The 15276-nt window shown below is 39.3% G+C and overlaps 1 protein-coding gene across 3 annotated transcripts in view; it reads right to left on the reverse strand.

The window, feature by feature from the left end:
- Xkr4 (XK related 4) overlaps nt 1–15276 on the reverse strand; it is a 459508-nt gene that overhangs the window by 205546 nt on the left and 238686 nt on the right. For all 3 annotated transcript variants that reach the window (XM_085835370.1, XM_085835368.1, XM_021171114.2), the window contains exon 2: nt 11406–11605. In XM_085835370.1, coding sequence (XP_085691496.1) covers nt 11406–11605 — 200 coding nt within the window. The remainder of the gene's footprint in view (nt 1–11405; nt 11606–15276) is intronic.

Consider the following 15276-nt stretch of genomic DNA (forward strand, 5'->3'; position numbering starts at 1 on the left):
TTAGGGTAGTAAATATGACTTGGCTATGTATGGTTACATACAATTATAGCTCAAGAAAAAATTTTAAATGATGGAGTTCAAACATACATACTTGTACATAAAAACATATGTGTATATGTATATGTATATATGCATATAATTATAAAAAGCTGAGAAATCTTCTTTAAAATAATGATCCTACATATGAAAGGGGCCATAATATCAGGTGAGGTTAGAGCAGAGTTTCTTTGGTATTGTTCATGCTCTTTCCATCTTGATAGTAGTTGCTTACAGTTGCATGTCTCTTTGGATAACATGCTAGAATATATTATATATATTGCTTATATATTATAATGCTCAAAAATATTGCATAAAACACAGAGGGGGAGAAGGGAGGAAGAAGAGACAAGGGATACAGACAGAGCACCTAAGGAGGGATTTTTATTTATTTGTGGTTTTTGTTTTACAAAAACAAGAAAGTAACATGATTCTAAGTGATAAGTGGTGTGGGTCGTCTTTTCTCTTAGTATAGATGAATATTATTGTAATCTATATATTTATATGTTGATGAAAATAACCCTGTCTTTTGTTCTAAATGAATGATAAAGGGAAGGAAGAGGGAAAAGGAGAGGGACGGAGGGGAGGAGGGAGGGAGGGAGGGAGAGAGAGAGAGAGAGAAAAGAGAGAGAGATTCAATAAAATATGAACAGACAGAGGAGCTGGAATCCAGTGAAGAGGAGGAGGCCTAGACCTAGCATGCTTGGTCCACTTGGTCCACTCAGCAGAAGTGGGCGGTAGATATAGTGGTAGGAAATAGGAGCTTGACTTTTATTACCTGTGCTTTGTCACCAGAGTGAAGAGTAAGTCTACCTCTTTAGAGTGATGAAAGTTGGTCATCATAAGTGTGAGGTCACAGAAAGTAGGAAACAGTCATCACAGAAGCAGGACATGAAGTTCAATGGGAGATAAGGTAGTATTATTTGATAATGCTGTGTGGTCACTTGAGACCTCTCCATGTATTCTTAAGGAGAGAGATACCAAGTGTCCACTCAGCTACTGAGAAGTTGTACCTCGTACCTCATTACAATCTTTGTCAGGGAAAATTTCCCTCTGAAGTTGCATTGATGGGCTTGGTTATGAAGCCTCTAAGCTGGGAGCAGGAATGCAGACAGAATGAGGCCAGTGGAGACTCTGTGGACTACATATTTCCAGACTCCTGGACATGGTGTCTCTCGGGTTCTGTTAATAGATGGCCCTAGTGGGTGGGTAGAAAGTGGGTAGAGAACAGTTCTTTATTCCAGCTGCCAGCTCAAACTAGAATCATTATGATCAAGACCTTCAAAGCTCTAGTCTCTAATCTTCAGCTCTTGTCGCCCTGGCTACCAGTCACCCCACAGCTTGAGAAAGCAGTTACATCTGGGCACCAAGAATATAACAGGTGCGTGTTCGGACTGTGAAAGGTTTCTTTGTATTTAACATAAATAGATGTGTTAGCTCACCAGATCCTCCTTTTGTAACACGTAGCTGAATGTCAAGTTATCACAAACAGCCCACTGCTCCAACCAGGCACCTTGTCTTTTCTTTTCTTAATAAGATGAAACTAGTTGGAGCATCTGTGCCTCCCTTTTGTTTTCTCTATGTCAATTGCTTTTCTGTGGCTATTTGTGTACCTTTCCCTTGTGATTATATCCAACACACTACCATGTCAGAGCCAACATGCTAACACATTCAAAGATTACAAATAAAACCAATTGCAATCTGAAAAAGCTGACTTGCTATATTTCTATTTTTTTTACATATGCCCTATTCTTGCACTACCTGGCTTGCTTTATGGAAGTCCCAGCTCTGCTGAAGCCTGGTCTTCTTGATCATCCAGATCTTGCCTATGTGTACCCTTTTTGTTTATTGATCTGAGAACCATCTTGGCCCCATCCCTGAAGCAGGCACATTGCCTCTAGGCATTCATCTCTTGTTTCATGAGCAACTGTTTTTCATCTTTTCTTCTTTCTGGCACCTGTGCATATGATTGCCTGATTTGATGTCTTCATTTTGAAATATCTGACATGCTCTTCTTTTCCAGAAGGGAAGGTCCTCCAATTAACACATCACCACAAAAGGAAAAGCCCAGCACCAAGCTATCTTAGGTACCATAATGAGAGCTAGAGTGGCTGAAAGCTGACTGCAGCTCTGCAGACTGCTCTTTTTAAGTGTTGTGCAGAGAAAGGCAGGCAGGAACTGCATGATGATGTGGGGTAGAGTCAGGGCCCAGTGTTTTCCATATACTGCATGTTAGGGAAGACAGACCCTCCAACCAGGGGTCTAAAATAAGGAAATCCCTACTCTACCTTGCTCCTACTCAACCTTCCCAAAGCTGTCAAAATTCTGTTTGATCACTCATCCTTTATCTATCAGTTTATTGTTTTTAATTAAGCTCATTTAACCAAACTACACACCATGAGCTTACGTTTAAAATACAAAGAACATTAAAATAAACAGTTTCAAGAGCCAAAATTGCCTCTGATTGAGTTTTCGGCTCAGCCTAAGAGAACTCTGCTGGTGGACTAGGAGAGACATATTTAGCCCTCTAAACATGTGTGAGGTGGAACATTACAGGCAGAAAAACCCATTGTGAATTCTTATTGTCTCAGTTACAATTACTGAACTGTGGTTCCATAGAGAATGTAGACCTGTGGTTGAATATGGTGCATAAAGGAGATTTGATCAAACATATATATCAAATGATTCCCTTTAACTTGGCATCTAGAATCTGTTAAAACTGTTTGAGAATGCACTAAAAACCCCTCAAACATAAACTTTATGATGAGGTGAGCAAACTATTGGCAGTTAATGGTTGATGAAGAGGAAAACATTTTCTTCAGGGTTTTAATTATTAGTATGTCTCCCTGTAAGTAATCCTCAGTCACATTAATGAAAGCAACCCTTCCTCACCTCAGTGGGTGAAAGAAAGAAGAAAGAAAGAAAAAAAGAAACGAAGGAAGGAAGGAAGGAAAGAAAGAAAGAAAGAAAGAAAAAAGAAAGAAAGAAAGAAAGAAAGAAAGAAAGAAAGAAAGAAAGAAAGAAAGAAAGGAAAGAGAGAGAGAGAGAGAAAGAAAGAAAGAAAGAAAGAAAGAAAGAAAGAAAGAAAGAAAGAAAGAAAGAAAGAAAGAAAGAGAAAGAGAGAAAACAAGGGGGAGATGGAGAGATAGATAGACAGACAGACAGACAGACAGATAGAGATCACAGTAAAGGGGACTGCTTAAGAAGAGGAAAGGGATCAGTGATAGTGGAAGAGAAGATAATTGGGTAACCATAATGACTATAATCTGATTAAAACATTATATACATCTATGAACATGTCATTACAAAATGTACTATTAATGCATGCTAACAGAACACCAAGTTTTACATTCTCTCTCTCTCTCTCTCTCTCTCTCTCTCTCTCTCTCTCTCTCTCTCTCTCTCTCTCTCTCTCTCTCTCTCTCCCTCTCTCTCTCTCGGCTCTCCTCCTAGTCTTGCATCCAGAAAACATAACCATGCATTCCGGAATACACACACACACACACACACACACACACACACACACACACACACACACACTATGTGTTTCTAAGTATACTTTGTTATGTAGTTCTTAATGCTACATTATAAAATTTTATCACAACATGAAGTTCTTGGACAGATTTGGCATAGTGCTTCACACACCCTTACACACTTAATAGACATTCAATAAATGTGTTAATGAACTGACTAAAATAGAAACTGCAAACCAGATAGGTCTAAAGGGATTTGGGAGACAGTCTATGCCCAGCCTGGCACTCTGTCCTGTGCTTTATTTCTTCTGCAAAAATACAGACATGAAACCTGGCATCTTCAGAAGACAGTGAGGAGTGTTGGGAGGCAAGAGTGGCGAAGGAGAGGGGTCGCCTCTGAGGAGGTCATAGAAACATGGCTAGCTCTGTCTCCACCAGTTTTAATAGAGTGTAGAGCAACTCAAAAGCCTGAGACTTAGGCCTTGAGGCTCTTCATCTCTGACAAAGGAGGTGGCTTTCACATTGTAGGGATTTCTTAGCTAGTTACTGGTAACAGCATTTTTCTGGATGTTTGAAGAAAGCCCTTAGCTGCTGAATCCCCAGTAGTCTCACATGATCAGAGACGGAAGTACAAATATTCTTTGAAAGAACTTTCTAGTTCTGGGACTTCCACGTTGATATAGGGTACAAGGGTGACCTCAAATTTGCTATTATAAGGATGTCTTCAAACTTCTGATTCTCCTTCCTCTACCTCCCAAGAAAGTAAGCCTGGTTCTTTTCATTGTCAAGGATGGAATCTAGGGCTTCTACATGCTAGTCAAATACTCTGCTGACTGAGGCACTGCAGGAGAAACTGCAGGTGAAAAAGAAAACACACAATTCCAAAGGACATTTGGAATATGAGCAAATTTGAGTAAAAGTTGGTATTAGTTACTGGGCTTTGTTTAGCAAAGCATCCCTGCGTCTTGTGGATTGTAGACATTACTTGTCCATGTATTGGCTTTATCACAAAGTATCAGGCTATAAAGAGTAAGATTTCTTTTGTCTTTCAATCTTGGAAGTTTTGGTCCATGGTTACTGGTTCAGGTGGTTTGGGTGTGCTGAGGAAATTCCCGAAGGCAGTAACACATGGTGGAAAATGCTTGTCATATCATCTGGGGACAGAGTGAAATGAAGGGCTAGAGGTTCAATATTCCTTTCAAAGGCATACCCTCTAAGCTTCTTCTGCTAAGTCCTTCTCAAAGATTCTGCCGTCTTTCAACAGCATCGTGGGCTCTTAGAAGACACTTTATATCCAAAACACAGAAGTCAGTAACTCATTTGGCACATAACAACCAAATCCACTTAAAAGATAAAATGTGCTCTTTCTGACCATGGCAAGCAAAGTGGGAAATTAAAAATGAACAATTAAAACCATCTGGAAAGCATGGGGATATCTGGGTTGGTAGACTGGCACTGGCCCAACCTAGTAAATCCTAGTTCTGTTTTCTTAACCTTTACAGTTCCTAAGAGGAACATGGCTTTTGAATAAGGCTTCAGTATGCAACCAGGTGTACCTGGCTATCAAAACCAAGTGCTGCACTGTATTCATGATTGTGTCATAGGAATTGTTATAGTGAACATTACAGAGTACACTGTGGTCCCACACAGCAGTCCTAGAGCTGCTTTATGGAGCCCATATTTGGAAACAGGGATCCTGACACTGAGCAATGCTCTTCTGCTGAGGAAGGTCTGTAGACAACATTCTGTTATGAGTCAATGTCTTCTCTGCCATTCTGCCAGTCTAGTTCTAAAACTAAATTGAGTTCATGGTCCCTTTGTGTACTCAAAAGATTGGATCTGGGACTTGCTACATAAGTCAAATTGTAGTTTTACATTTAAAGTAAAATGGAGTATATGTCTTTTTTGTATGTCAAATCATCTGTGTATTGCTTATGATACCTCATACAATGTAGATGCTCTGCAAATTATTACACTTGGAACATAATGACAAGAGAAAACGAAAAACAAAAAAAAAAAAAAAACAGTAGACAATCCCTTACCTAATACACTTAAGGCCCAATACCTTTTTCTTGCATTATTTTGTTAATTGAATCAACAGATATGAATCTATGTGAATGAGGGCTCCCTACAGTTACTAAGTTACCACCACAAAACTAAAAGTGACAGATCAGAGATCTTCTACTCAGCCTGGCCTTTTAATGACTCCTGGATAGACCATGTGGGCACATGCTTGACCACTAACCTTTGACATTTGCTTTCACTATTAAGATCAAGCAAAAATTCCTGAGTTCTTGGTCACATGTCCCAAGTTCTAATCTCCCTTAGATCTTTAGGAATTCCAACTCATTGTCTCTTGGTATGTCAGAATGAATATTTAAATCCTGGCAGATCTTGGAGACTCTGCTTTTTCATTCTTACCAGCCTTCCCTTTAGTCAAGTTCAGGCATCTGCAGGCCAAGGCTGTTTTCTTCTTCAGGCATGACAAGTGGTGGTCCCCTTTTTGCAGCCCAGAGACTAAACTACCAACCAAAGAGTACACATGGAGGGACCATGGCTCCAGATTCATATGTAGCAGAGGATGGCCTTGTGGAACATCAAAGAGAGGAGAGGCCCTTGTTCCCGTGAAGGCTGTATGCCCCAGTATAGGGGAATGCCATGACATTTGAAAAGTAAATAAATAAAATACCTAAAAAAAATCAATCAATCAAACGAACAAACAAACAAAAATATTGCATATAATCCAAAACAAAACAAACAAACAAAAAAAAAAAGCCAACAAAAACAAAATGTCTTGTTCTTTCTTTTCAATACAGAACCATCAATTTGCATCTAAAATTTGAACTGTTCTCTCTACTTTCACATGCTGTCATTTTCTTGTTTTAAAACATCAGACCCCACCTAAGAGCCACTCACTCAGAACTTTTATTTTACCAAATGTGTTGATTAGATAGATGATAAGCACATTACAGTCCAGGAAGCTCTGCATTCTATGCAAATTGTCTCTGCTAAGTGCTTTACATTCACCTTCTCACTTAATTTCCACAGTCCTGTGAATTAGGTACCACTTTTATCCTTCAGTACATACAGGCAAATAGAAGCTTAGCCATGATGAGAGCTGCCTAAGAATCTTGGCTGAAGTTCAGGATACTGTGAGGAAATACAGCTGAGGTCACAGAAACTGGAATGGGCAGCAGTCCCAGCTGAGTAAACTGTGCTGTGTTCTAGAATATAAGCATTAATATACCAGGCTAAGGTGTAGGACAAGTTAATTAATGTCTTAAGAGACTCTAATGCCTGTCCATAGGCTCTGAGGAGAGGAGACAATGAAGACATTCTCAGTGCAGAGAGGAAGAGAAGGCAATGACTACTGAAGAAAAGCTAGTGACACAATGACCTTGAAACATGCTCAAGGATTAAGGTTTCAAGGAGCACCAACAGAAGTGGGGAGTATGTTTCTAGGTCCAGTAGTCTCTAAGGATCTCTGAGATAACCACAGGGAGAATGGAAAAAGAGGAGAAGGGTGGATGAGAAGTGTTTGGCTGGTTATTAGGGCATATGTCAGGGTGGAACTGGTTTGCCAAGGGAAGTGAAAGAATACACTCATCTCTGGTTGTCAGTCCCCATTCTCTCCCTACTGGCATGAGTTCTGTCCCACTCTTCTGGAATATGAGACTGATACAGGGATGATCTGGCAACAGGAAGCCCAGGAAGCACTGACCACCTTGTCTTTTATAGCTGGACTCCTTGCATACTTCTTACACAAAACAGAGCAGAGCCCAGAATGTTCTACCTCCAGAGAGGAGCAACTAGGTTGCACATATAAACAGAACTCTGATGACAGGGAGGATGGAAAACACTGGCTGTTCAGGATTGAGATGCAGCTCTGTCCTCATTCATAGTCTCAGAAGAGCAGTCAGGCTATTTTCCTGGACCAGGAGGAACTGAAGGACAATAATATCTACCAGCTCTACCCTAAGCCTGTAGGCCTCCAACACAATGAAGCAGCCCTGACTCAATGACCCAATAAGTGAGGAGAGAGAGAGAGAGAGAGGGGGGGGGATTTCACAGTTAACAGAATTTTAGGCATTAATCCACTTCTACAAGGAGCACTTCTTTTCTAAACTTTGTTTTTAAAATGTCATTCTTCTTGTTTGATTTTTTTGTTTCTAAGCATGTCCTTCAGAGGGTAGTTGGTTGAAATTGAGACAGAAAAGCAATTTCACTTTTACGCTATAATAATAATCTTAATCATAATCACACGAAATGGCTCTGAGACTTAGGGTGAGTGTCAGCCTGCTAAATAACAATGTCCCGAGATTTTAATTGAGGGCTATTTGAAAATACCTCACAGGGTTTTCTCAAGTTATCTGTACTCTCAGAGGACCCTGTTTTACATTCAAAGCCCAAGAATTTCATCACTAAAGATGCATGAATACATGTCAAACTAAGCTCTTTTATTGAATTTACTTTATTCTTTCCTCCAGAAGAAAAATGCTCTGTTCTTATAACCCACATCAATTTCATTCATCAGCTGACTCCTGGTAAGTGATGATCTGTGAGCAGAAGTGCCTCCAGATAATAGATTTCGTTTACAGCAAGGAGTCAGTGAGTACTGCCCAAGCTGGTTTCTGGCCACTGAAGCACTCTGGTAGACATTCATTTGCTTTGCAAATTTTCACTTCTTTGACTTGTAACAAATAACATTCTAGCCCCTTCTTTTGCTGAAAATCATCAATTATAAAATCGACCTCATGGGTTTTCTTCAAATTCAATGACTTGCCTGACTCTACTGATAATTTTTGGTCACTGTGCTCATTGATCACCTAGAAATATGGCACAGGCCCTGGTGTTCTTGCAGTATTCTGAAACTTGATAGTAAGCTTTCTTTGGCCAATGCTGAGGTCCAACATCTAAGCCCAGAGTATGTCTGACATAAATGTAGAGGTCTTGGTAGATACAGGGGACAGGAACTTTGTCAATGAAAAGGTTCAATTCAAAGAAACCCAAACTTTGTTTAGGATAAATAATCTGAGAAAGACTAAACATTGGGTACTATATGCTTGTAACTCTAGTACTTTAGAGAATCATTGGTTGAAGATTCTTGGGGCCTATAGCATGAGACCCTGACTTCAGAACACAAAAACCAAACCAATTAGTGTATTAAGGATTGCTTCCCCCTTCATGTGTGTATGTGGGTGAGCATATGTGTTGTGGTGTGTGTGTGTGTTTGTGTGTGTTTCTATATAATGTTCTCAAAAAAAGTGATTATTTTTGGTCTCTCTTGCTTTTCCTCCTCTACCCTGGGTACGCTGGGCTCACAATAGGGTGCAAACTTGGTCACTGATCTTCTGCTGAGTGTTCCTGATCGTTGTTTTTTATCACACCTGAATCTCAGCACTCAGGAGGCAAGAACAAGAAGAAAACTACTTGCTTTATTATACTAAAGCGATACTAGGTTGCTCTGAAGATACACACTACATTTTTGGAGGGTATTTTAGTTTGGATTGGCTTTGATTTCATTTACATCTTTACTCACAGAATAATAAGCATTTACCTGGAGTTATCTTCTTCAGACACTCATTTAGAAGAGGAGATGTTAGAGCTCTCGGAGCCTTGAAGATTGTCTAAGTTTTTTGTTGATTTGTATTTGTTTTATATTCTACTGAGATAAGACTCATGCAGCCCAGTCTGGCTCAAACTCATCATGTAGCCGAAGCTGGCTTTGAACTCCTAAACCCCTTTCCTTTATACCCAAACTACTAGAATTAAGTAACAATACCCAGTTCAAGATGGTCTAAACCACCAGGTAGCTTGTGCAGTGTTTTACTGTAGAGACCTCTGCATGCTGGGTCACTGTTTATACCCATCATGTTTCACTGACCAGTCACGCACAGATAGTTTATATGGCAACCCTTTTTATTTGTGTCTTTCTCTGCTGTTTATGTATGGAGGGCCAACTTCTCTATCTTCCAGTTTGTTTTCTGGCGCTTGAGATTCATACCCTCTGGATATGTTACTCTTTTATTTAATTAATTTTAATACAATATATTTTAATCATATTCTTTCCCCTCCCTCATTTTTCTTGGGTCTTTCCCACATTCCTACCCACCTAAATTCATTCTTTACCCCTCCCCCTCCCTCTCTCTTTCAAAAAAATAACAAGAAGAATGAAAATCAAAACCAACAGAAACAGGAAAAAAAATAGCATGGAGAGGAGAAATTGGATACAAGTTTCTACTCCTTACCATGAAGCTATTTTCAATAGATAGCATCTAGAAAGGACAACGTATGTTCTCCTGTGGAGTGGCACTGGGTATATCCACTGCACCTATGTATCCAGGGAAGACCCCAGACTCCAAGAGAAAATGGCCAACCGAAAATGGATGTCATGGTTTAAGTGTGTTTCTGTAAAGCTTCAAGAAACAATGCTTTCTAGCGTAACATCAGGGTTGTGCCAGACATCCCTTAACTAATGGGCCGTTGATACTAGGGCTCTGTGGGCTGAGTGAAATTCTCTGAAGCAGTCATATTCTTTAGAGATATGCAACCAGTTCAACCTTGCCTGAACAGATCTTGACTATAGAAAAGGGACAAAATTTAACTTGGGCTGTCCTTAGTAGCATATGCCATGCTTCTGTAGCAGATATGGCACCTCTTAGCTTTTGGAAGTTTCCTAAGCTTGCATACCGATCCTCTACCAACCATGCAACTGAGCATATGACAAGGACATAATTCAAATACCCTGCCTGTCTAGAGCTCACCTGTCTGGTGACCTTACTATGATACTAGTTCATGGATTTTCTTTTTTGTGATTGTAAAAGTTCCTATGAAGCTGGGCATTATGTCAGATGTCTGTAATTCCACACCTGGGCTGTGGAGGCAGAAAGATAAAGAATTCTAGTCCAGCCTCTGACTGCTACACAGCAAATTTGAGGGCAGTCTGCTACATTTGTTTCTGTCTTAGAGAAAAAAGAAACAATTAACAACTATAAGTAAATTTAAAAAAAAATAGTGAACTTTCCCATGGTGTATGTACCATGCACTTATAACAAAGTCTCTGCTTCCAAGTCATAATTATTTACAGTTGGCTCAGAATAAACTGATAAAGCAGATTTGGTATTTTCATCTCCACAGCGCCTTCTGAATTTCTTTTCATGGCATATTTAGCCTGGCCTCTATCTCTAAATGAAAGCACCCAGACCAATTTAACATTATCACTCCATAACAGCTACAGAGACACTGGAAATTCTAAATGCCATTCAGATCAAGTCTCTTTCTGGAGCAAGATAGAGCATGGTAATGTTATGTATAACTCAGAAGAACTCAAACAGCTCTACAGAGATGGAAATAGCATTCACATTGTACTGTGCTGTTCATGAGGCATTATCTATCTGATAACAGGATTGACAAACATGTCAGGACATGCACTAATTAGATATGTCCCTTACCCATCATACTTATACCAACTTATTCACCCATCTATCAACAGTAGACATTCATCCTCTTCATGCCTTGTTCTAGGATAGATCTGAGCACCAATGCCTAAAGAAATATCCATGCAGCTTATTATAAATTCAATAGTCTCTCTGACCACATGACCAAGCAAAACCATATAATTATATACCTAATATGAAGTCTATAGTATAGAACTATACATATTGTTACATGTTTTCCCTGTTAAAGTGACAGCTGGAGGGCAAAGGGATGGTCTTTCTATTAGTTAACCATGACAGGCAATGGTGGAGAAAATATCATGCATAATTTGCAAATCATGTCCAAACCAGCAGACATAAAATGGCTTAAGATGCTGAAGAAGGACAAAAAGCATCTTTGGCATGTGACATAAATAGCCAATCTCTCTCCCAATTCAGAAACCAAATGGCAAATCCTTACCTTGGAGGGCCTGTAAGCTGTGAGTCTGTACAATAATGCAGAGCTGCAGGACCAATTGTGGAGCACTTTCCAGAAATGTGGCTAGCAGATGCAGCATGCTCACATCTGCATACTCGTACACCATCTTCCAGTAAAACCGCCACCTGCCACTCTCCCCACTCTGTCGGCTCCGGATACCTAAGTATATTGTGTGCAAATACCTGAAAAAGACATAGACACAAGATAGAGATGAGTGACAACTTGAAATTCAAACTCCAAAGTCATTTTCCTTTTGTACATGTAAGCATGCACACAAAACAAGGAACTTGGTCACTTTTATAGCTCAAAGGGAAGTGCCTTTACAAGCACCCACAGTCTTACTAGCTCAGTTTGGGAGATCACAGGCTCCATAAGATCCCTTTTCAGGAACCACATTGAATTGCAATATGAAGACATATGAGATGGAATTTTGTAAACACAGGTATGGAAAGGATTTTCTCTTTAAAATTCACCTCCATTTTTTCTTATCAGACCTGTGTGTGTCCAACTGTGGACACAAAATTGTTTTCTCCTAGCACACAGGATCAAGTCTTGGATTCTAACAGCTATGTGCTTATAAACTTCCTAGTGTCTTTGGAAAACTTTTGCATTATTTAAAATGTTCAAATATATATAAAACAAAATATAATTAGGCTAATGAACCTACCTGTCATAAAGATTGGCTAATCATTGATATGTTGCTGGTACCTTTCAAATGTATACTTATTTGTGATATGTGTGCATGTGTATCCATGTGTAAATGTGCGTGTTGCCTGTGAGAAGGCATATGCTCACACATAGCCAAGAGGTCTGCCATTCTCAATTTTACATTTTAAAAACAGGATCTCTCACTGAACCGGAACCCTGCTAATTCAGTAAGGATTCAGTGAATAATGTCAGGATTTTCTATCTCTGCTCCCTCTTGGATTACAGGTGTATGCCACCATGTCCTGGCATTTTTTTACATAAGTACTGGGGATTCAAACTCAGGTCTTTATGCTTACACCACAGGTACATTATCAATCAACTCATCTCTCTCTCCCAGTAAACACAATTTTTATTAAAAAGGAATTTTAAAACCAGTAATATTATCACAAATGAACAATGAGAGATTCTTCATTGATTAAATACTCTGGAGGCAGGAGGCATCTTTTCCTAATTATTGCAATTCTTAACAGTTTATCACACAAGACCCACACTAGAAATTATATATATACATATATTATATATATGTATGTATGTATATATATATATATATATATTCTCTTTTAACTGAGGGTCCCCTTCCATTTCTTATTTCTTGCATGCATTTCATTGTCTTGAGTTTGATGGTTCCATTCTCCTGGGTTGCTACATCCACTCCAGTAGTGACTCACGTGACAGGCCTAGAAACCTGGACACAGTCCCGAGGTGAAAAGTCCACAGAAACTTAGTCTCCTGGAACCGTGGCATCCCATAGCACGTATGCTCCAATTTTGTCCTTGCGTGAGTCAGAGTATGGATCTATCTGCTTTCTTTCAGTATTGTTTTATTATAGGAGTCTCCAAGCAATGACTTGCCAAATACCTAAGCAAAATTGAACTTTGCTTCCTGACCTTCACCAAAGCCCTAGGTAGTCCTTGAGCCAACCCTGGGCTTGGAATTCAGTAAGAATGTTGCCTATTCAGTGACATTCAGAATTGCCGCTAGTATTGTAAGAGACATAGTGAAAGAAATCAGGCATTACTATCTACTACACAGAGTTAGAAATCTCAGGGCAAGCTTAGCAAAGTATACTTAGAATCTTCATTACAGTCAGGTATGGCAGACTACATTGCATATTAGAAGCAAGTTGGTGATTTATTCTGATAAATGGAGATTCCCTACAGATAATTAAAAGAGAAGTCAAATTACTCCCATATGCAGGAATTAACAATGACCTAGGAAGAAGAAAGGTTGTGGTCTAAGAAGAGTAAATACTTAGAACTATAGATAGCTGAGTCACTCCCATACACAGGAATTTACAATGGCCTAGGGGGAAGGTGGACTATACAGTAGACTACAATTGGAACTATAGCAAGGGCATGAAGCCCTTGTCCCTGGCTTCTAATATTACACTGACCTTAGGTGGGGCTGCTTTTGATCCCAGTTGTTAACATTGATTTTTATCCCAGTTGATTCCTGTTAGCTTTTTGTATGCATTCGTCTGTTTTGTGTAAAAGTCACTTATAAGATTGGTGCTCCCTCTGAGACAAATTACATTCAGATAGCACACTCCTTTGTGCCCGTGTCTGCCTGTAACTGGAACCCTGATTTCTCCCATGGATTGAGGGGGCTGACTGAGGTCGGTCCACGGCACTGGGTATTATGCCCTTAGTATTTTCTTCAAACAAGTAATTAGTGACAGTTTACATAAGATCCAAGTTTAAGCTTCAGCAGGTGATGCTCGCTTTCATTAGGAGAAGCACACTGTGACCTGTCTTTATCTTCTATGATGGATGCTATTACCCAAAACTGGAGCTGCATAGCAGTGACATTTTGAGCAATCACTTCAGGACTTTGGTCAGTTTGGTTGTCTGAATTTTGCTAGTAGATCCCTGAAGAAAGGAACATAGTGATAGTATTCTTTGAATTTTTAGGTATTTCTAAGGAATACACAGTCAATCATTTTACAATAGACAGGAATAAAGTTTCTCTGGCAATGCCTCCTGTAGCAGGAAATGTAACCTGGCCTGGCCCATTACAGAAAAGAATTTCAGAACAGGTAAGTATGAGCAAAGATGGAGAAAAATACCAAGCAGAGAAAAAGTACACCAGAGGATACATCAGAGGATGTTTGGAGTATGGCTGTAAGAAAAAGATGCCCAGAGAAATCGAGCAATAGCTACAAACAGGATTCTGTGGCTTTTGCTGTAGTTACGTATTTGGTTTATTTTGTGATGTTGGGAATTGAGCCCAGAATCTTGTTTAATCTAGACTAACACTCTAGCATCAAATTACATCAAAGCCTAATTTTCTGGGTTTTGAAGTTATATTGTTTAAAGGGTTCAATTTACAAGCAGGTTCAAAGATAAAGCAAAGTTTAAAATTCACTGGAGTTTAAAATTAATTAGGAAATATAAACAGGTGTGTTGTTTCTCTTATAGAATTTAACTTTATAGATGAAATCCTGCCGTGGCTTATGAGGTACACTATTGAGTTGCATGGATGAGCGTGTCGATGTGGATGAAATTAAAACTAAGGCTTTAAGACATACCTTTTGGCTTAGCATGGCTTGTGGGTTGCTTTGAATATTCGGGTTTGAGCTGACCTTCAGAGAACTGAGCATGCTGAGCATGGTCTCACTAGCCCTTTAAAATCCTTGGCTTTCAGCTAGTCAGAGACAGAAAGGTCATAGGTGTAAGAGACTCTGCCCTTGCCTTTGTCTTATTAGTTTTTTCCCATCTTTGTATTCTTAGGCTTGTACTCCAGTTCTGCAGTGGTTATGAAAGATTGGTGCTCACTTCTAAAGTCTGCCCAGTGTATATATGATGGCCCTGCCCTTTTCTGGTATCACTTTTCCTTGCACACCAATCAACACCATTGGAATTTAGTTCTTGTGATTTTCTTACTCTGGAATTTCATACCTTTCCATGTTTGTTGTAATCCTCAAATGCTCAAATACTACTCCCTCCCCTGACCCTTCCCTTCCCACCTATACATAAGTGACTGTTATACTGTTCATGCCTATTGTTTTTATTCATATTTTGACCAGAGGAAAAACAATATTTTTGTGGTTATTCACTATGTTTATATTGTATTCAGAACATGAATTACCAGAGAGTAAAACTGTCAAATGTCTATGTCTGCTTCTCTCTTTAGTTAATTTATATAC

This window comes from Mus caroli, unplaced genomic scaffold, assembly GCF_978045245.1.
Source record: "Mus caroli unplaced genomic scaffold, Mus_caroli_1 scaffold_1, whole genome shotgun sequence".
In the NCBI taxonomy this organism is placed as follows: Eukaryota; Metazoa; Chordata; class Mammalia; order Rodentia; family Muridae; genus Mus; species Mus caroli.